Here is a 23,831-nt window from a genome sequence, read left to right as displayed (position 1 = left end):
AACTGAGTGTCATGTTTCAGGGCAAAATATGGTTATTCAATGAAATAGAGGCCTTTCAAGCATTCTTGATGGAAAAAACAGAGCTGAATAGAAAATCTGACATTCAGATACAAGAAGTAAAAGAAGCATGAGAAGGAAATCAGGGAAAAGAAATCATAAGGAACTTATCAAAGTTGAACTATTCATATTCCTATATGGAAAAATGTTAATTGTAACTTATGAAACTTTTCTCAGTATGAGGATAGTTAAAGGGAATATAAATGTGTATATATACATATATGTCTTTATAGGATGGTATATGGGCAAATGAATACATATTGAGTATGTGTGTGTATTATGTGTGTGTGTGTGTACAGGTATACATAGACAGAGGGCATAGCATCAATTGAATAGGAATATAAATTAAAATTAAGAGGTGAGAAAGAAATATAATGAGAGCAGATAGGGAGAGACAGAATGGGGTAAATTATATCATATAGGAGAGGCAAGGAAAAACTGTAACAATGGAGGGGAAGAACAGGAAGGCAAAAGGGAATGAGTCAACCTTATGCTCATTGAATTTGGCCTAGGGAGTAAATGACATACACACTAAACTGGGTATCTCACCCTACAGGAGAGTAGGGGGGGAAGGGATGAGAGGGGGGATGATGGCATGTTGGGGGGAGGGTACTTAGAAACACACATTTTTAAAAAGGGACAGAGTCAAAGAAGAGAATAGAATAAGTGGGAGGTGGGATAGGATAGAGGGAATTATAATCAGTCTTTCACAATATATCCACTATGGAAATGTTTTGCATAGCTACACTTGGACAACCTATGCGGAATTGCTTATCTTCCCAGTAAGGATGGGTGACAAAGGAGGAAGGGAAAGAATCTGGAATTCAAAGTTTTAAAATCAAATGTTTAAAAAAATATGTTATTATTATTTTTACATGCAAATGGGAAATAAGATATACATGCACTGGGGGGATGGAGATCCATCTTGCCCTACCGGGAAGTCAGAGGGGGAATGGGGGAGGATATAGGAGAGAGCAGATTGGGGGAGGAGGTATACAGTTGGATTACTGTTCTGAGGTGGTGGGTAGGCGAAAGATGGAGAGAAAATTTGTAACTCAAAATGTTGTGGAAATGGAAGATGTAAATTAAAAGTTAACATAAAAATGGTCTTGCAAAGATTGTGTTTTCATGCAATAATTTGTATGAAAAAATAAAAAAGAAAATGAGTCTTTAGAGTGAGAGGCTCAGAGAGGGATAAGGGGCTATCCAAGAAAAAGAGGCAGAATGTCTCTCCTCATATGTCTCACCTGGCTGCACTCATTTTAATTTTCATTCATCTCTCTATCATACACCCAAGTCCCTTTCCCGTCATGTATAGCTTTAGTCTTATTTTTGTCTTCCTCATTAAATTTTAAAGTCCTTGAGGGCAGGGATTTCTTTTCTTTTCTCTTCCTTCCTTCCCTCCTTCCTTCCTTCCTTCCTTCCTTCCTTCCTTCCTTCCTTTCTTTCTTTCTTTCTTTCTTTCTTTCTTTCTTTCTTTCTTTCTTTCTTTCTTTCTTTCTTTCTTTCCTCTAGCCACCAAGGACATAGGAAGAAGTAGGGCGGACAGTGTGACCTGGGCCTGGATGAATTTTTATGTCACTTTCCCCATCAGTCTGTGTTACTATGAAAAAAATAATCACCTTCCCCCACCTGACAATAATAATCCATCTCATCCTCAGCTTGAAGCCCATAGATGGTCACTATGACTGTGTTCCCTGGGTTATTTCCTGAAAATTATTCTAGGATTCCTAATGCCCACACATCATCCAAATAAATCACGAGCATATGAGTCCTGTCAAGTTTCTGCTCATACCAGTTTGCACTTTTACTACTAATTTCAACCCTACCTCAGGAGATGGTAACCATCTCTTGCAATGTCATGGCCACTGGACATAGAACCAAGAAGACATTGGACCAAGGCCTAGATTTTTATTCCCCAAGGTAATCATGACTCTAGAAATAACTTCAAGGTTGAACTTAAGGATGAACTAGAGGTACCCAAAGGCCATGAAGAATCTGAGCCCAGGAAGGCATAACCTTGTAGGTAATGAGTGGGGACAACAGAGGTATTCAAGTCATGGAGAAGACTTCCCTCACAGCTGTGTCCTGATGCTCAACTTGTGGGGATAAGCTTTCATAGGACTCATCCCCATCCCAGGCATTGTATGGATGAGGGGCCCTGCATGTAAATCTTTCCTTGCTCTGGTTATCCATAGAAAAGCAGGGGCATAATAGCTGATCCTGTATGCTTCTGGTTTCCAGTTTGGTTCAGGAGTGTATGTGTGTGTGTATGTGGGGGGGGGTATCATAACCCCTGGGGTATATTTCTGAAGTAGCAGCTGCTTCTGAGGCTCTCAGTCCACAGATGGTAAGGGGGTCAAACAACTGGTCAGAAACAGATTATGGGGTCTCTTTGCTATCAGTCAGGCAGGTCATTTTTGCTTTGCCTGTACTGAGATCCAGGTTCTGGGTGGCAGTCACAGGGCTAGAAGGAACACTAATATAAAAGCATTTGCAACCACAGTAGAGTAGGGACCCTCCTCACAGTTCCAGGGCAAAATAAGAATGCTTATGGTTGCTCACCAACCAAAGCACAAGCCAGGAGAGTAGTAAACACCTCTTCTTAGATCATACCACCATGGAAGAACTGAAAACTTAGAGATCCCTAGAGGTATCACTGAAAAAAACTGCACAAAACCCCTGAAGCTTCAGACAGTGTGCCCTCCACCATGGAAGCAGAGCCCTACTTTGACAAAAAGTTAAAAGTCAAGTAATAAGCTGGGAAAATGAGCAAAGAAGAGAAAAATAATCTGGTCATAGAAAGTTATTATGGTGACAAGGAAGATGAAAACACACACTCAGAAGACAATAAAGTCAAAATTACTACATCCAAAACATCCAAGAAAAATATGAATTGGTTTTAGGACATAGAAGAGCTCAAAAAGGATTTTGAAAATCAAGGAAGAGAGGAAGAGGAAAAATTGGGAAGAGAAATGAGAGTGACACAAGAAAATCATGAAAAATGAGTCAACAGATTGGTAAAAGAGACAAAAATTACTGAAGAAAATGACACCTCAAAAACAGATTAAGCCAATTGGTAAAAACAAAAAAAAGGGTACAAAAAGTCAAGGAGAAGAATATCCTAAAAGCATCATTGGTCAAATGGAAAATGAGTTACAAAAATTCACTGAAGAAAAAAATTTCTTAAACAGTAGAGTTGGCAAAATGTAAAAAGAGGTACAAAAGCTCTCTGAAGAACCTAGTTCCTTAAAAATTAGAACTGAGCTCTCTCTCTCTCTCTCTCTCTCTCTCTCTCTCTCTCTCTCTCTCTCTCTCTCTCTCTCTCTCTCTTACCTGGGTGGAACAGACCTTTTCTGCTGACCTTCCAAGCTAGGAAGGGCTGGAAAATTGTTTCAATCCATCTTTCTGTGGGTTTTATTGCTCTGGATTTTGTTTAGAGTCACTTTTTAAAGGTATTTGGGGAGGTTTGGGGTGAGCTCAAGTGAGTACCTGTCTTTACTCCACCATCTTGGCTCTGCCTCCTGGCTCCTCATACTTTTTTTTTGCTTTTTGGAGGGCAATTAGGTTAAGTGACCTGCCCAAGGTCACATGGCTAGTTTTTGTGTTAAGTGTCTGAGGCCGGATTTGAACTCAAGTCCTCCTGACTCCAGGACCAGTTTCCTATTCACTGCTCCATCTAGCTGCCCCCCCATAAGTTTTTTTAAAAAGATTCTTATATAAATTACAGTATCTAGATAAGTGTAGGAACAACAAATGATGTATACACTGAAATCCTCACAAGTTTCAAAATTGAAGAATCAAATTTAAATGTTGTACTAAATTCTATTAAGTCAAAATTACCTCGGAACCTCTAGATTTGGAACCAAAGAAGCAGAATCCTTTCCAAAGCTGTCTTAAGAATAAAACTTAATGTCCAAGAAAAGATATCCAGGGACCAGATAATTACATGAGACTTCTGGGATTAAATGGACATTGAGAATGGGTTACTAGGCTAAAAGGAGACATGATTTTAGTTAATATTGTATTGTTTTGGTCTTTAGCTTTGCATTGTCTACATGTAATTTTTTTGGTTACCTTGCTGTTGTGCAAATCTCCCTTCTCAAAACTAGTCCATTGTGAGCCCTTTAAGTAGTCTGATCTGTACTTGACTTAGGGTAATTATGCAACTATGGGAAATGTGAGAGAACTTTATTAAACTGTTTGAACCTAGGCCTGCGTGGTAGGGAAACTGGAACATCTCTATATGCTGTTTAGAGGTCTTCAACCGAAGCCCTATGTTATGCTGACCAGAAATTCAGATCTAAAAATTGAAGCAAGGAGTTTTCTCACAATTGTACATCTCAAGCAAAGCATATGGCTTGTCTGAAAACTGGCAATTATTTATTGTTTCTAAGGGCCCCTCCTAGGTCCTTCTGACTGCTCTCACAACTGCCAAACTTGTGGCTATGTTCTCCTGGATCATCTATAGAAAGCCCTGCTCCTGAGTGGGTGGCAGAACCTGCCAGGGACCCCAAAGTGTCTAGTACAGGCCCAGAAGCAGTTGACACCCATATGAGAGTTGTTCCAAGATTCCAGACCAGCACTAGGTATATTGTCCTTTCTTTCCTCTCCCTTTTGTTATGTACCCAAACACCAGGTTCCTAATGGAAGCATGTACTGGCATTTGTTTCCCCTCTATATTCTTTGTCTCTCTCTCTCTTTTTTTTGCTTGCAAGCAAGCAATAGTAAGGCAAGACCTGTTCAGTGCAACATCTTGTCCTGCTCAGTTGGCCTCTTGTGGCATCTTGGCTCATACTAGCCTCTCCTTGGTTGGCCAGAAGGATAAGGGTTCTTTCAGACCCTCTCCCTTTGCCCAAAGGTGGGGAAATGTCCAGATAATAATCCCCAGAGCTAAGGTTCAGCAAGCAAACTGTGCCCTGAGATAGGCATAACAACAGTCCATGTGCTCAACCTCTGGATGAACACTGCTGCAGCTAAATCACAGCACTGGTGGGCCCTGAGCTGAGGCTAGCACCAACAGGTCCAGATGTAAATCCCTGCTATGAATGGACTTTTAGTGAGAAAGACAACCCTTTCTCACTGTTGCTGTTACATTTCACTAATGTTGTTACCCTACACTGTTTGACACTTTGTCTAGCCACAAACATGCAAGTCAAGGTTTAGTCACACTAAAGTGTTCCCCTGCTTGGGGTGATGGTGGGAGTGGAATATGTGTCTAGTTTTCCTCCTTGCTTACAAGTGGCTATTCCCACTTTGAAATTAAACTTCTCTTTAATTCCTGATTCTCCTGTCTCTGATGTGCTCCATTTGGCTCTGGCCATCCATAGGTCAGAAGCCAGAGGCCAGTTCAGTCCAATTGACAGATTTTGTGCTGTTAAGTGTTCATTATATCCATTGCCTTCTGACCCTAGTTTGGAAAATATTATTGATGATGACCAGACAGGAAGTTGCTAATTGATCTCCCATCATTTAGCCTCTTTCATTTCTAAATCGTGAACCATATTTTCCTTTATTTAGTTCTATAATTCTATTTTACCTATTATTATCCTGAATTCACTCAGCCAGTTAAAGCACACCCATTTGAATGCCACCAGATAGACGAGCCAAGGTGAACATTTGAGATCCAGCAGAAAGGTTTATATGAAAATTTTTAATCCCTTAGCTGGAGAGGAAGGGGATGTTGTTAAAGGAAATTAGTCTTTCAGGCATGTTTCTGGTTGTAGCAGCAAGCACCCTAGTATCCCCGGGAAGGCTGCCAACACAGGTTCTTAGATATGCTTTTCTAAAGTAAAGCAACTGAAAATGGGTTAACAATCTTGCTTTAATCAAATATATGTCATTTACCTAGTTCGGGGGAAAAAAGATCAGCACCCTGAACCTCAGAGAATACAAACAAGTTACAAGAAGAAGTTACAAGCAGACAGAAAAAACAGATCAGTATACAGGCTTCCAGCTGTCTGACCATTACATCCATACTTAGTTACCAGAGAGGGAAGAAATGACATCTGGATTTTCAAAGCCAGGGGCTCAACAGCTGCCCAGAGTCTTGTCTGGTCAAATCACACAATTCTTCTCAAAGTAAGCCCCAAAACAAGACCTCACATCAGGGTATATATAGCCTTCTCCTGGATCAGAAAATGTAACAACCCTCTTGACCCACTGCCCAATAACAAAACAACAAGGCATGGGCATTCCTCAAAAACAAGCCTCCTGCCACAGGCTTCATGTGACCACATTCAGCCTATTAGGGAGCAGAGTATATTTTCAAATTAGGGAAAGTTCTCAGAGACACTTAAGCCTAGCAAGAGGCAGGGAAGATCTTAAGATTTCCATTCCCATAACACACGTGCACCAATGAGACTAAAAAGAGTGGGTTTCCATAATCCAATGAGAAGAGTTATTGGTCAATCCATTGGCCAAAGAAGTAGACCTCGTCGATCTGGGGCAAAATTGATGTTCTGTTTCTTGCTCTACTCTGTATCTCCAACCCGGTCCTCTATCTTCCATCCTGGAGCATAAAACTCCTGACTATTGAGAGCAGCCCATATTTAGCTCAGAGTGTGAGTGTGGGGAACAACAAGAAAAAAAGATGAAAATAAAAATAGCAACTTCATGGACTTTAAGTGATGACCATTAAAGAAGGTGGATCTTATGTAATGATATTTCAGAAATTAGTAGACATCATTAATTGAGATTCATAAAAAATGATTGATTCATACAGATGAAGGATTTGACCTAACCCCCCAGTTAATTATTTTAAAAAAACCTGGTGTATTTTGGCTGAAGAAATTAACCAATCAATGAATAATGCCTAAATCAATTTTAAAGAATCATGGAATCTTTGGACGAAATCAGCTGATCCATAATGAAGATAACTTGAGATTGGTTGAGCAGAATAATTAATATCCTATGGAGCTAAGAATGACATACCCAAGTTCAAAAAGTTTAACCATTTGAATTGTGGTAGAGTCCAGTGGTGAAGGAATTTTTAATGGGAATAAATACCGGGTGTGGGAGATGAGAAAGTTCCCTCATAACTCTTGGTCTCCCAATCTCCCATTATCCAAACAATGTCATTGAGAACCTAAAACATTTTGACAATCTGAAGTTCCCAGATTTTACCCACTGCTTTGGAAGTAGTGTCCACCCAAATTGGTAGCAACATCCTTAAAACAGCAGTAGTTGTTGCACTCTGGGGATCGAAACCCTTTATGTGAGTGGAATTTGACAAAATAGTAAGGGAGGACACAATCTATTTATTAGGGATAAAACATTACCCAAAATGATAAAAATGGCAATGCCAGATTAATGTGGGTTATGCTTCAAGCCTATTAATCCCACAACTGGAAGTATTACGCTTTGCTCTAGAAAAAATCTTTCTTCTGGAATCTCGTTGGTTCTTGGTCTGTTTCTGGGTATTTCTGTCTGGCTTCAGGAGGATCACATAACATTTGGGAATAAAAATGCAGCCCAGTAACCCAGCACTGGAGGCCAAGATGGAGAAGATCTCCACAATCACTATGGCCTTCCCTTTGGTGCTTTGATATGTGGGGAGGAAAGTAGCCCAGACACTGCAAAATACTAACATGCTGAAAGTGATGAACTTGGCCTCATTGAAGGTATCAGGCAGATTCCTGGCCAGGAAAGCTATGGTAAAACTTCCCAGGGCCAGAAAACCCATATAGCCCAGGACACAGTAAAATGCAAAGGCAGAACCCTCATTACATCTAAGGATTATGTGACCAATTTCAGATTGTGTGTCTGCCTCTGGAAAAGGCGGAGAGGTTCCCAACCAGATGCCACAGAAAATCACTTGCATCCCTGAGCAGATGAGAACAACATAGTTGGACACTCTAGGATGTATGAACATCCGGATCCTGCTTCCTGGCCTTACAGCTCTGAATGCCAGAACCACTATGATGGTTTTGGCCAAAATGGAGGAAACAGCCACTGTGAACACAACTGCAAATATTGTTTGTCGGAGGAGACACGTGGCAGTGGTTGGGTGACCTATGAAGAGCAAGGAACATAGGAAACAGAAGGTAAGGGAGATGAGGAGAGTGTAGCTGAGAGTCCGGTTATTGGCTTTGACTATGGGGGAGTCTTGGAACTTCACAAAGACCCACAGAACCAGAGCTGTCAGTAAAGAGAAAGAAACAGCCAGAAAGGCCAAAGTCATTCCCAAAGGTTCTTTCATATCCAGGAAGGTCACAAGTTTGGGGAGGCAGCGATCTCTCCGCTTATTTGGATATTCATCATCTGGGCACTTCATACACTGATCTGCATCTGCAGGAGACAAACCAGCGCCCTATGTTCATATTCAAAGGATTATTCCCATGCCCAGATGTAGGAAATAGTCATGAGAGCTGCAAGAATTTCTTCTGCCTCCACTGGAGGAAAAATCTCATGCCCTCTTTGTGGAGAGACAATGTCAGTGAAAAGTAATAATGCACAAGGCTAGACCTCTCTGTTCCTGTCCCTTGTCATTGGCTGTTCTTAGATCACATTGATTCACTGCATTCCTTTTACTTAACTGATGATATCTATGCTTTTTAATCTATTCTCTTAGTACATTAAATTTAGAAACTGGACCTTTTTGTTATCAAATGCAAAGATTCCTTCTGGGTCCATGGTGCTGTACAACTGTAGCTGTAGATTGCCTGCATTAATCTTTCCTATTTATTTCCAGTTCCAAGTACACCTGCTCCCACAACCAATTAGCATGCACTTTACACATGTTGTGTAGATATCTACTCCGTGTATATTCATGTTGTCTCCCCCATTGAGATGGAAACTTCCTGAAACCAGGATTTTTTTTTATATTTCTATCCCCAGCAGTTATTGCCAAGACTCTCACATGCTAAAAGGCTATTGCTTCATTGATTGATTACTAATTTATTAAATAGCTGGAAGATTTTTCTTAGAAAAAATCTTTTATTTTGTTAAATGGCCCTCTTGTCAGTCCCCAGGAAATTGATGACATTTCATGATATATTCAACAGTAATATTCAATTACCCTTTAATATTTGAGATTCATCAGACAGCTTAAAGCCAAAATCTTATTGGATCATAGATTGAATTGATTTTTTTGTTTGTTCATTTTGTTTTGTTTTATTTTTACCTTTCTTGGAACAGTGGATTGACCATAATTTAACACTTTCATTGAAGTCAATGGAGTCTTCTTGAAATTTACCTGGCAATGGCATTCCAAAAAACTCTCTCTTTCACTCTAGCCCAATCTTTGCTGGCAGCTGGCTGTCATTTCTTTAGACATCCCCTTTCCTCATCTTTGCTTCTTTCTCCCTTTTCCATGATCTCAGGTTGCCTCTGTGATATCAGAGGTGAAAATCCAAACAGAATTTTGTGCTGGGGATGACTCAAATTTAAAAACCCTGTAATTTTACAACATGGGTAAGTTGTGGGCAACATGAATAGGGCACACGATTTGGAGTCAGGAATTCCTGAGTTCAAATCCTGCCTCAGACACTAATTAGTTGTGTCATCCGGACAGTCTGCTTTACTTTTGTCTGTCTTAGTTTGCATATCAATAAAATGGGGATAATTATGACACCTCCTTGACAGGGTTGTTGGCATTTCCAAATGAGATAACACATCCAAAGCACAGAGTTGAAGCTCTATATGAATCCTGGTTGTTATCACATTTTTTTGCATCATCATCTTCAATGTAATGAAATGACCTGCATTACATGGAGAAACCTATGTATTTCCACCCCAAAGCAGCAGAATAGATCAGGATGTGGTTTAACTTTGTGCACTTTCCAAGAATTTCTCATGGAATCAGCCTTTTCTCTACTTTCCTCTTTCCCCTACTATCATGACTGGAAAACATCTAAGGCAAGGCTGAAATGCCATTGGTTCAGTCAAGGGAGCAGCCCTATTTTTCCAAGAGCTGATTATATAGAGAATACAAGTGCTGTGATCCAGGTACATATTTACCCATCCTGACTATGCCTCAGTCCTTAACTTCCCGAGTGAATTTTCTGATGTTGCTGCTTATACATCATGGGCTCAGTGTTAGAGAGCCAATGGCCATGCCAAGAGGACCTGGATACAAGTTCTGCCTCATTTGCTCTTGTTATCCTGGGGAAGTCACGCAATCCCTCAGTCCTCTAGGAAATTCAGATAATAAGGCTCACAGAAGCTGTGGCTTGCAATGTTAGAGGCAGTTTCTTTTTCTTTTTTGTCTTTTGGAAGGCAACTGGGGTTAAGTAACTTGCCCAAGGTTACAAGGCTAGTTTTTTTTGTGTGGATGTTAAGTGTCTGAGGCTGGAACCAAACTCAGGTCCTCCTGACTCTGGGGCCAGCGCTTTACTCAATGCACCACCTAGCCGTCCCATTAGAGGCAGTTTCTAATACAGAAGTTCCCTTCATCAGCAATGTCACAGGGCCAGGGTCAGGCTCTAGCCCTATGTAATGGGAATATAAATTTTAAAGATCTTCCCTGCCCCTAGGCTAAAGTGCACCTGGAGCCTGGGGTGGGAGGCTTGTTTTTCAGTAGATACTTTTTGATTGGCCAGTGAGTCAATAAGGTTGTTACATTCTCTGAACCAGGAGAAGGCTATATAAGCCCTGATGTGAGGCTTTGTTTTGGGGCTCACTCTGAGAAGTGTTCTGTGATTTGATATGGATTCTGGGAAGCCATTATCCAGAGCCCCCCCACCCCCCCAGCTTTGAAAAACCTAGATGTTGAAACCCAGATGTTGATTTGGTATGGATGTAATGGTTGGACAATTTGGAAAGCTGTCTACTTGATCTGTTTCTGTCTTGATAATTCTGCCTGTATACTTTGAAGTTCGGGGTGCTGACCTTTTCCCCCTGAACAAGGTAAATAAGCTTGTTAACCCATTTTGAGTTGCTTTCCTTTATCAAAGCAGATCCAAGAACCTGTGGTGGCAGCAAACCCTGAGGACTCTTGGGGTGCTTGCTGCTACACCCTATCCCTACTTTCTTTTTTCACTGGTGAAAATAAATGGTCTATTGATTTCAACATTCTCTAGGAAGTCTGACTTTTCCATATCATTTTGTAGATCAAACCTGAAATGTGAATTAAACGATGAGGCAGAGAAAAAGAATATTGGACTTTTAGTCAGAAAATATGGGTGTCGTTTTTGGTTAGCAAATAGGGAACTTTGTAGAGTCATGTAATTACTCTAGGTTTCATTTGTGAAAGAAAGCATGTGGAAAAGATAATCTCTGAAGACCCTCTTAGGCTACAGCTCTGGCTCAGTTATAAGTAGATGTTTTCTCTTCAAGCAGACCCATAAGTTAGATAAAAGAGTGAAAGCTATGAATCATTTTCCATTGAATCCACAAGAATTAATATCTCCCTACCCAACCACATCCTAAACCTTATTTATACATGAGATTCAAGGTCAGCCATTGAATTATTCATCTCCTTAACTCATTCTCTGTTTTTAACACCAGCCTTCCTGACTTGACTGCTTTCAAAGCTCCTTCTGTTTTCATATTTACCTTCCTCAAGACTTGAAGTTTTCAGATGCATCATTGGGATCACCGATTTGTTTTCCTTCTGTTGTTGAAGATCACAATTCATCTCTGGCTACTCCACTTGTGGACCTCTTGTCCTTATTTCCCTCCAGTTTGGGGAGAGGTAAAGAGGTCTGTCCAATGTGATAAAGGCCTTGCTCCCTAACTCCTGACAGGAGCACACCAAGGGAGCTTCTTATTCTGCATCCTCACCTTATCACCATCCCATCTCTTCCTACCCTGGATTGGTTTCCCTCATACACCATGTACTCCTTTTTGGGGAGTAGTTTAAAAATATTTTTATTTTTAATTTTTGCAATAAAACAAACATTTTATAGTGTAGTACACTAAAATGATGATTGCACATTAAACTTCAAATCTGTTACGCACAACTTTCTATTCTTTTCAAATATACAACAAAATTATCATGTGCTTTTTCTTTTTCATCCTTCCCCCCACACTAGAGATAGCTATCATTAGATGCACATCTTTATCTATATCTATCTGTCTATTTATCCATCTATCTATAAAGTTATTCTATACATACTTGTATTTCTCAGTTCTTTCTCTGGATGCAGATGATGTCTTGCTTTGTATATCCTTTATAGTTAATGTGGGTATTTATAACAGACAAAATGTCTTATTTGCTCAGTCATTCATTTTAACCTTAAATATAAAATAAGAAAGAAAAAGGACATGCCCAGGTACACAACAGAACATTAAAAAATAATTCAATATAAAAACATAAATTTCCATTTCTGACTCTTTCCTTTAAACTATGTAAAAATTTTACATGTTGCATTCAAAGCCAATGAGCTATTCTGTTCTCCTCATTGTTTTCTTTTGTTGTACGTGGTGTGCTTTTAATTTTTTCCCTCCCTCCCTGCCCTACAGCAGGCTAACATGAATACCCATTCCCCAATTGAAGGACATCTATCATTGTAGCTAATCTGATATGAGAAAGATGACATCTTGGTTTTCATCTGCATTTCTCTAATCCATAATGATGTCGAATTTTTATCATGACTAAATATAGTTTTTATTTCTTCAATGAAAAATTGTTTGTTTATATTCTTTGAGCATTCACCACTTGGGGCATGACTCATATTCTCATAAATTTAGTGAAATTCTTTATATATTTGAGAAATGAGACTTTTATCTGAGACATTCTGATATTTCCCCCCAGTTTGGGTCTTTCTTTCTAACCTCAGCTATATTGGTCTTATATGAACAAGAACTTTTAATGTAATTAAAACTGTCCATTTTGCCCCTCACAAAGCTCTCTATCTCTTGTTTATCCGGAAATTGTTCCCCTGTCCATGAATTTATAGGCAATATGTTCCATATTCTTCTAATTTTCTTGTGATGTCTCCCTTTATTTGACCTTATTTGGGTACATGGTTTAAGAGAAGCATCATGCCCAATTTCTACCAGATTGCTTTCCAGCTTTCTCTTTTACTGAATAATGGATTTTTATCCCCCAAACTTAAATTTTAAAATTTGTCAAACACTGTGTTACCATAAGCTTTCACTACTGTGCAGTGTGTCTACACTGTTCTTTTGATCTACCTTTCTATTTCTTAGCTGGTAAGAGAAAGCTTTGATATTTGCTGCCTTCCGATATAGTTTGAGGACTGGTACTGCTCAACCTCTTCATTTGCTTTGTTTTCATTAGTTTCTTTGAAATTCTTCATCTTTTTTTATTCCAAATGAATTTTGTTATAATTTTTTCTAACTCGGCAATTTTCTTTTGCTAATTTAATTGGGATGGCATTGAATAACTAGATTAGCAAGGTAAAATTGTCATTATATTTACTTTACCTACCCATCAACAATTAATATTTTTCCTGTTATTTAAATCTGACCATATTTGTATAAAGAGTAAGTTCTATCAGGTGGAACCAACATGGTGGAGAAAAGGCAGGGAATGGCCTAAGCTCTACCTAAAATACCTCCCAAGACCTTTATATAATGCTCTACAGCAAAATCAGGAGCAGCAGAATCCACCAAAGGACAAGGTGAAATAATTTGTCAGCCCAAGAAGGCAGCAGGAAAGGACTGTTACTCAGGGGTGAGAGTAGATCACAGTCAAGCACAGGCTGCCTCAGCAGAGACCAGGCTGGAGGCAACCAGAAGTAGGCTTTGGGAGTGACTGAATCAGCAGCAGCAGCAGCTGCTTCTGAAGCTCTCAGTCCATGGGCAGGAAGGGGGTCAAACAACTAGTCAGAAGTAGATTACAGGGATCTCTTTGCTAACACTGAGGCAGGACTCTGTTGCTTTGCCAATACTCAGATCCAGGTCACAGTATGGGGGGGGCAGTCCTAAGCTGAGGAGGAGGGGGACATTTGTCACAACTCCAGGGCAAAAAATAGTGATTGTGGTCCCTCTCCGACCAAAGCAGAGACTGGGAGAGAAGCAAACACCTCTCTTTAGATCAGACCACCTTGGAAGAATGAAAAACTTACAGGTCCCTAGAAGTATCTCTGAAAGCACCTCAGAAAACCTGAAGCTTCAGAGGGTGTGCCCTCCACCTGGAAGCTGAGTCCTCTTTTAGCAAAGAGTTAAAGGTCAAGAAAAGACCAGAAAACTAAGCAAACAACAGAAAAAATTCTGACTATAGAAAATTACTGTGGTGACAAGGAAGATCAGAACAAACCCTCAGAAGACAGCAAAATCAAAACTTCCACATCCAAACTTTAAAGGCAAGTATGAATTGGTCTCAAGCCATGAAAGAGCTCAAAAAGGATTTTTAAAATCAAGTAAGAGGGAATAGATATCCAGGAGCCAAGATGACAGAGAAAAGAGTAACTCTCTCCCTCTCCCATATTCACCTCCACCCAACCAAACAGCCATAACATAGCATGCCAGAACAAATCCCAGAACAAGGGAGCCAGTGGAAAGATGGGGCAGAGCAGTCTTTTAGTCAAGGAGACTTGGAAGGTCAAACCACATATTTCTTATGTCCTTCATATTCTTCTCCTAAACTTTCTTTTACTTACTTGTTCCTAAAGTCTCTATATTTCAAGTGTATCCTAGACCATCTATAAAACTAGTTCCAACTTTAGTGCAAAAATATCTTGCTCAAAACCAATGGCTTACTACATGTTTTCTTCCTAAGTTGTAGATTTCATTTCAACTCAGGTGACTTTCCCACTAATTTACATACAGCTACTAAACTGTTCATTTATTACTTGATTTATTGCAATTATGGTGTTCTCTAGAAGATGGAAGTATCTCTTATTTCTCCCACGTATGCTTACCTAATGCTAATCACAATATATTGAAGAAGTTTGTGAGGCAAATCCCTCCAAAATGTCACAGAAATGTTCTTAGCAATTAATTATTGTTCAGGCATTTTGCAGTCTTTTTTGACTTTCCATGATCCCATTTGGAATTTTCTTTTTCTTTTTTGCTTTTTGGAGGGCAATTGGGGTTAAGTGACTCACCCAAAGTCACAGGCTAGTTTTTGTGTTAAGTGTCTGAGGCCGGATTTGAACTCAGGTCCTCCTGATTCCACAGCCGGTGCTCTATTCACTGCGCTACCTAGCCACCCCTATTTGGTATTTTCTTGACAAAGACACTGTAGTGGTTTGCCAGTTCCTGCCCCCATTTATTTCGCAGATGAGGAAAATGAGGCAAGCAGGGTTAAGTCACTTACACAGTGATGCACAGCTAAGTGTCTTAGGGCAGGCTTGAACTCAGGAAGAAAAGTCTTCCTGACTCCAGATACAGCACTCAATGCACTGTGCCACATAGCTTTCCTTCCTAGCAATTAACACTTCCCCTCTTAGCAATAACAAGGAACTAGTGAGGTCTCTGAGTTCTTCCAGTCCTAGTTAACAGCTTACAACAATGCGGTCCATTCAAATAACAATTAAAGTCTATCATATCATTCACAGATGTAACAAATATTTAAAAAATAAATTTGTACTTTCCTCTCTTTTTTGTTTACTTATTCTTCAGTTTTCAGTATCTGGATAGAGTTAATATTCAGTAACATCCAAATCAAGAAATCACATTTTAAAATTCTTAATGGCATTTCTTAAACAATGATTTTTGGCCCAATAGCATATATTTTTAAACATTAATAAATTGATTGCATTCAAGGCCAATATAGAAAAAAAAACTTGCTCAAAGTATACCTTAAGAACAAGAACATATTTTATAGTTACTAAACACATTGTTCTGATGTCAAATATTGGGTGGGCATGTGTAGAGACAGAATGCTATTGGGGAAGCAAGAAAATGTTTGCATAGGAAGTCTCATCCCAATAGGTTTTCAGGGGATGTAGCCATAAGGGGAAAGGAATGTTCCACAGAAAGGGGACTCATGGGGAAAAAAATGAAAGGGGGAAATTTAGGAAGAATCAGGGGCTTCCCTGAAACTTCAACGAGACTTAAAGATTCAATAGATGCACAGTTAGAATCAGTTTTACTCATTAGAACTAAGTTAGAGGCTCCAGCATTTAACAGAATAGAATGTTTCCTCAACCTTGACTGACTTCGGCTTCACTGTTTTGGGAGGAGAAATGAAGTAGCATAATTGGGGTCAAGAAAACAAGGATTCCCCTCTGAGATCCACAGTCCCTTCCCATGCCCATATCTTTATGCTTTACTCTTTCTCTCTGGACCTTTGAAATCATTTCAACTTTTATTATTAAGATCTATTTTTTTCTTTTTATAATCTTTGGTGACATGTCCCTTCCTTCTACAGTAAAAACACTCATGTGAAAATCATGGAGTTTTGAGTTTGCCCCTGATGTTGACTATATAAAGGCCTCTGAAACAAATTCAATTACATCATAAAATCAATAAAATGGAAATCAGAGTAAGTATTAATTTCTAATTTTTTTGTACTGGATGAATCAAAACCCAGAATTGAGGTTGCTAAGACAAATATTAAGAATCTTAGAGGATAATATTATAAAAGCTAGCTTGAAGTTTAACATTGAAAAAACTAAAAACTAAAATCATGGCAACTGATCCCATCACTTTCTGGTAAATAGTGAGAGAAAAAAAGGGAAGAAGCATCCAATTTTATATTCTTGGGCTCAAAGATGGTTGCAGATATCAACTGAAATTATAGACACTTGCTTCCTGAAAGAAAAGCTCTGGTAAATCTGGACAGCACACTAAAGAATGGAGACAACATCTTTCCTACAATGATCTGTATATTCAGAGCTCTGGTCTTTTTCAGTTGCAATGTGTCACTGTGAGAGTTGGACTATAAGGAAAGCTGGGTACCACAGAATGAATACTTTTGATTGTAGTGCTGAAGAAGACTTTGCTGAAGAAGACTATCCAAGAGAATCCCTTGGACAGCAAGGAGATCAAATCAGTCAAGTATTCAAGAAATTAACTCAGACTATACACCTGAAGATCAAATACAGAAGCTGAAGCTTAAATACTTTGGCTATATAATGAGAAGATGGGACTCACTGGAAAAGATTCTTATGTTGGGAAATATTGGAGGCAAAAGGAAAAAGGGAAAGTAGGTGAGAATATTAACAGACTGCGTCATGAAAGCAATTAACAGGAGACTGGCCAGACTTCAAGAGACAGAGGAGAATAGAAAGGCCTGGTGTGCTTTGGTCCATGGGGTCAAAAAGAGACACATGTGACTGAATGACAGAACAACAACAATACATTCTATTTGTTCATTTGATATTTTCCTTCATACTCAGAGAACCAAAATGACATGATGTCAGGGTAAATATATGGTGGGTCTAACAGTGACTGATAAGACCCATAGGGCCATCTCCAGCCATCCTGATACATTTCTGGCCACTGGATCAAGATGTCTCTGGAGATGAATGTGAGGCTGGTGACCTTGGACAGCCCTCTCTCACTTAAATCCAAGTCAACTGCAAGACATGTCACCATTTCTCTGATGACATGTTCCTCTTTGAGAATGAAGAACAACACAACAGCAACATGACCTCATAAAGCTCTGCTACTCATCAGTCACAAATAGATCAGGTTAACATGTGGGATGGAGATGTCTATAAATTTGGGCATCTCATATTTCTTTTGAACTACAGCAATTCTGCCTTGCTCCTAGAATCTTCTCTCATTATGGCATGTTATGCTAGGCGATTCTGTGCCAGGATCTCCCATGTGTCACAAGAGATATCAAAGTTCTTCAGAGAGTACTTGAAAGTGTCTTTGTATTGCTTCTTCTGATCTCCATTGGAACACTTGCCTTGTGTGAGTTATTTGTAAAACAGTCTTTTAGGCAAATGTATGTTTTGCATTCAAACAACGTGGTCAACCCCTCATAGTTGTTCTATTTATGTAACAGTTTGAATGTTTGGCAGTTCAGCTCAAGAAAGGACCTTAGTGTCTGGTACCTTAGCTTTCCAAATGATTTTCAGAATCTTCATGAGACAACTCACATAGAAACAATTAAAATTCCTGGCATGGTACTCATAGACCGCTCAGTTTTTTTACAGGCATACAATGTCTTCCTCCTGAAGAACTTTGGAATTAGGGTTAGAGACATGGGAGACACTGGCAAAGGACCACCCAGCATTGCATTCCCTCATCAAAGAAGGTACTGTGCTCTATGAACAGAATTGAAGTAGCTCAAAAGAAATAGGAAATGTACAAATTTAGAAAATCCATCCCAAATGTTCACACAGACTTTGTGCCCAATCTTCAGTAGAGCATTTCAAGCTCATATTAGTCTGATCAGTCACTGTCAGATACACTGTAAGTTGATTCTAGCATAATGATGTCATTTTGGTCCCCTTTGAGAAGGAAGGACAACCATCCACCCACCACCAACTAACAACAATGAGATCAGCTCCATGATTCTATAGACCTTCAGCTCAGTAGGCAGCCTAATACTTCTCTCCCATACATTCTTTATCCTTTTTAAAAGAGTATTTTATTTTTTCCAGTTATATGTAAAGACAATTTTTTGCAGTTATTTTTACCAAATTTTTCTTCCTTCCTCCCTCCGCTCCATGTTCTTAAAACATTAAGCAATCTGATATAGGTTATATAAATAAAAATATATATGCAATCGTATAAAATGTAATTCTATATTAGTCCTGGTTTTGAAAGAAAAAAACCAACCAAAAGGAAGAAAATACACACACACACACACACACACACACACACACACACAAGAAAACTAAAATACTATGCTTTCATATGCATTCACACTCCATCAGTTCTTTCTCTGGATGTGGATAGTGATTTTTCATCATGAGACCTTCGTAATTGTCTTGAATCATATTGCTGAGAAGAACCAAGTTATTTATCATTGATCATCACACAATACTACTGTTTCTGTGTACAATATTCTCCTGATTCTGCTCATTTAACTTTGCACCAATTGATCCAAGTCTTTCCAGGTTTTTCAGAAATCTGCCTGCTCACTACGTCTTATTGCAAAACGATATTCCGTTACATCCATATACCACAGTCTGTTCATCTAGTCCCTAATTGATTGGCATTTCCTCAATTTCAGTTTTTTTCCACAAAACAAGAGCTGCTATAAATATTTTTTGTATGTGCAGGTCCTTTTTTCCCGAATTTTTTTTTAATGTGTGGGACATAAATACAGACTCAATAATGGTATTATTGGAATAAAGGATATGCACAATTTGGCTGCCCTCTAAGCATAGTTTCAAGTTGTTTTCCAGAATGGTTGGATCAGCTCACAATTCTGCCAACAGGGCATTAGTATACCAGTTTTTCCATATACTTTCCAACATTTAACATTTTCCTTTTGTGGGGTCACATTAGTTAATCTGACAGGAGTGAGATGCCACCTCAGAGTTATTTTAATTTATATTTTTCTAATAAAAAGTGATCTAAGGCACTTTATATGACTATAGGTAGCTTTGATTTTTTCATCTGAAAACTGCTTGTTCATATCTTTTGACCATTTATCAATTGGGGAATGGCTTGTATTCGTATAAATTGGATTCAGTTCTCTATAGATTTGAGAAATGAAACTTATGACAGACACTTGCTGTAAAGATTGTTTCCCAGATTTCTCCTCTCCTTCCAATCTTGGTTGCATTGGTTTTGTTTGTCCCACACATTCTTTTGGAGTCATGTGAAATTTTAGAATTTTAGCACTGGAGAGAAAGTGTTATTTTTCTCCTTGCCCTGGCATACAAATTGGTTTAGTTGTGGAGTGACAAACCCAGAAAAAAGTATAATAAAAGCGCCATACAAAATTCAATCATAGTTCGATTTTGGAGTGGATCATGCATAACAGCTGATAAAATGAGGGGATAGGAAGAGGGACAGAAGAGGAGATAGAGAGACAAATAAAAGATGAGAGAGAAAAAGGAGAAAGAAAAAATGAAGAGAGGGAAATAAAGGAAAGAAATAGTGACAGAAACTGACAGAGGCAGAAACAGAGGGAGAAGTGGATTCCAAGACAAAGACAGAGAAAGGGAGAAGAAAAGAAAGAACACTGTAATGAGGGTAGCTGTAATCCACAAAGATGGCCAGTTTATGTCACCGATTTTAGATCAGCAAGTGTGCAGGAAAGATTTAACTGCTCCCTTCCCTTTTTCATATTTCATTAGTTATCAGACATCAGGTTCCTGATTTTAAGCTTTCTTAAGCTAATTTTCAAACCCTACACAATTTTATGTGCACGAGAACACATCTACTCTTCCAGATACTCTTGAAATCTCACATCTTAGCGTTAGGTGTTGCTACGATAGAAGGAGGGACGTAGAGGATGCTTCCTCTATATTTGTACATGAAAGCAATGTCTTCTAATGGCCTTTGCAGATTGATCCTATATAAAAATATCACTTTTAATCACTCAACCTTAACATCCCTCTACACCCCTCATTTCAATATCTACCTTTGATTTCCTTTTTGACTGGAACTCAATCCTGAGATTAATTTATTCAGTCTTATTTTAGAGTAAAACCCCAATGGAATCTTGAATCCAACAACCTTACAACCTGTGGACAGCTTTAGTCCATGGCATATTCAAGACAAGGCTAAGGGACTTCAGTTCAGTGCCCAAACTGTACATACTCCTTTGTCAAGCAATGCCACTACTAGGTCTGCATCTCAAAGAGATCATGAAAAAAGGGAAAAGGAGACACATGTACAAAAATATTTACAGAAACTCTTTTTATAGTGGCAAAGAATTGGAAATTGAGGGGATGCCCATCAACTGGAGAATGACTGAGCAAGTTGTGGTGTATGCATGTAATAAAAGAACATTATTCTATAAGAGACGATGAGTGGGCAGATTTCAGAGAAGAAAACCAACAGCAACAACCTGGGAAGACTCACATGAGGGTGAAGGGAGCTGAGACAGGACTTTGTGCACAGACACGGTCCTTGTGGGACGTGCAGCTTTGATAGACTTTGCCCTTCCTAGCATTACAATGATATAAGAAAATCCCAAAAGACTCATGATGGAAAATACTACCCACATCCAGAGAAAGAACTAGAATCTGAATACAGATTGAAGCAGACCATTTTCACTTTATTTTTTGTTTTCTGTTTTTTGTGTTTTTTCCTTTTCCTTTGGTTCTTCTTTCACAACATGACTAATACTGAAATATGCTTAATATGATTGTACATGTATAGGCTATAGCAGATTTCTTTCCATCTTGGGGAGGAGAAAGGGGAGGAAGGCAGAAAACAATTAGAAATAAAAATCCTATAAAAGCAAATGTCAAAAACTATTTTTACACATAATTGGAAAAAATACTATTAAGTGGAAAAAAACAAATTCCAGTTCATGAAAGAAATAAGACAACAATTTTTCCCTATAGATTTTACTTTGTACTATGTAGTGGGATGAAAGTCACCATCCATGAATATTGTTTCCAGGTATTCCTCTGGTTTCCCTTGTTCTCATATGATCTCTTACTGAAACACTGAAGTTCCTGGGGATTGTAGATGACTGTCCAAGACTAGATGCTTTACTTTTTCTGTATCAATGGCTATGAGAATGGCCATCCCTGCAGAAACTCACCCATTTGTCTGGAGATCTCCCCTTCTGGACATGGGGAGCAGTCAAAGCAGCAGACAGCTTTTCCTTCCAAAGGGGTCTTCCTGAATCCAGCATGACAACTGTCACTGCATACTCCAGAAGGAACCTGATATAGTGACAGGACAGTGAAATACACATTTTTAACTGTGAACTATTGACATTTTGAGCAGAAAAAGGAACTTATTTTCTCCATAATCCTGCTTTGATAGCCACTCCCAAAGATGGGTAAGTGGCAGTGTAGAGTACTGAGCTTGGATTCAGGAAGACATGACTTGAAATTCAGCATCACACAGTAGTTGTGTGGCCCCGGACAAGTTGTTTAACCTCTACACACAGATAAAATACTAAAAGGACCTTTTTTCCCTGTAAGACTGATCAAAGAAGCTCCTTTTTTCCAGGGAACCTCTTGAGAAGAGACATTAACATACTAAGAGAGGTGAGTGGTTGGGAAATCATTCCTGAGATGAGAAGGCAGTAGTTGGATTTGACATATTTTGTTGACTGCCTATTAGCTTTCCATGTATTTAAATGTGTATTAATATAGCTTATTTTCCTGGTAATTAATTAGAAAGCAAATGACATTGATCTACATTTAAATCTGTGGTGGAAGGGTTGAAAAGAGTGACAGTACACATACATGAGAGAGGGAGAGAGAGAGAGATAAAGTGAGAGACAGAGACAGAAAGAGACAGAGACAGAGATAGAGACAGAGACAGAGAGAATTTATATACATATGTGGGTATGTTTATGTCTTATTATGTTGTAAGAAATCAAGGAGATTCTTTGAGAAAAAAAAACTGGGGAAATTTGGATGAACTAATGCTGAGTGAAGTGAACAGAACCAAGGGAATTAATTCTGAAACAAACAACTTTGAAAGAATTAGAAACTCTGATCACTATAATAACCAACCAGAAATCCAGTGGATTAATGATGAAACAGACTCCCTTCTTCCTCACAGAATGGTGAAGAACCCAGGATGCAAAATAGGACATGATGTTTTTAGACATGACTGATATGAAAATTTGTTTTGCTTCACTAACACATAGTTTTCCTCATCTTTTATTCTCAGTTGGAAAGAGGAATGAGTTGAAGTGATATGAAGAAAAGCTTAGGTTTTGCTGGTTGATAAAAATTATATATATATATATATATATATATGTATGTATATATATACATACACATGTGATGTGTGTATGTATATCAACACCAACCACACGTTATATTATATGTATATGTATACAAACACACACACAAACACATAGTCTCTGACCTCTGAATCCCCAAATCCCCACACTATCACATCCTCATAAACTGTGAAATCTTGACCAAGGGGAGCTTTGGGGACAAACTGCCCCACTTTAACCAGAGCATCAGTGTCATTAGGAAAGACCAAATAGTTCATAATTGCATATTGAGCTTCTGATCTTCTATTTTCATCCACAAACACCTGGTCACCAGCACTGTTCTTAAATTGGGTGTTCTTCAGGGAGGAGTGCAACTGAAAGGGGAGAGAAATCATCATTACTGGGTTGTATCTGAGGGAGGGGCTGCTTCATGTGAGAGATATCTTCCCTTCATATTCAAGTCATCCTGTGCCCCCTGTCTATGTATGCATGAACATATATATATATATATATATTCCCATACTCACATTTATAATTATATACACATATACTCTCCTATACATAAATATATATGTATACATATGTATATACACATATATATTCCCTTCAACTATCCTCATACTGAGAAGAGTCTTAAGAGTTACATTTATCGGGATGAAGCCTAGATGGCGGAATAGAAGCACTACCTTCCTGTGGCTCTGGCTTTCACCTTCCCCAATCCATGTAAAAAGGGGACTCTAAACAAACTTTGCAGCTGCAGAACCCACAAAATGACACACAGAAGATAATCTCCCACTGAGGGAGCCCGGCAGGCTGGCAGGAATCCAGCACAGCGCTCTGGGAGCCGAGGCCCAGCCCCACACCAAGGCTTTAGCCCCAGGGTGGGCCTGACCAGCGCAGGCCAGAGGGACTCCAGATCAGCAGCAGCTGTGGCAGTTTCCAGGTTTATCAACACATAGATGTGAAGGACAAAGTGAGAGGTCAGTGCAATCTGGACCTTGGGACCAGTAAGTGGGAGTGCAGGGCTTTTACCCCCAGGCCGAGAAGCTGCTGAGATGCCGGCACAGCCAGCCAGTGCCATGTGGCAGCTTCAGCTCCTGGCCTGCAAAGTGTAGGGGGACCAAGCACCAGTCTGAGGGGTAATCGC

General features: G+C 39.1%; 1 protein-coding gene across 1 annotated transcript; it reads right to left on the bottom strand.

Moving 5' to 3' along the window:
* Positions 1–7,375: 7,375 nt before the first annotated feature.
* LOC138167917 (vomeronasal type-2 receptor 26-like) lies at positions 7,376–23,586 on the bottom strand. Its single transcript, XM_069096886.1, has 3 exons — positions 22,831–23,586; positions 21,542–21,665; positions 7,376–8,346 (listed from the first exon to the last, which is right to left on the bottom strand). Exons 1-3 carry the CDS (start codon positions 23,080–23,082, stop codon positions 7,376–7,378), a joined length of 1,347 nt encoding a protein of 448 aa, XP_068952987.1. The 5' UTR covers positions 23,083–23,586.
* Positions 23,587–23,831: the final 245 nt, after the last annotated feature.

The sequence above is a fragment of the Petaurus breviceps genome, unplaced genomic scaffold (assembly GCF_028583685.1).
Source record: "Petaurus breviceps papuanus isolate PSGF00001 unplaced genomic scaffold, PetGlider_PUasm1.0 328, whole genome shotgun sequence".
Taxonomy (NCBI): Eukaryota; Metazoa; Chordata; class Mammalia; order Diprotodontia; family Petauridae; genus Petaurus; species Petaurus breviceps.
Note: the sequence above shows the minus strand (reverse complement) of the source record. Positions and strands in the feature narration are given on the sequence as shown.

Coding starts and splice junctions, on each gene's coding strand:
- LOC138167917 (XM_069096886.1), bottom strand. CDS start 23,082: ATGATGATTTCTCTCCCCTTTCAGTTGCACTCCTCCCTGAAGAACACC. Junction 21,666..22,830: donor GGGGATTTGGGGATTCAGAG/GTCAGAGACTAT, acceptor TCACTATATCAG/GTTCCTTCTGGAGTATGCAG. Junction 8,347..21,541: donor GGAGATCTCCAGACAAATGG/GTGAGTTTCTGC, acceptor TGTCTCCTGCAG/ATGCAGATCAGTGTATGAAG.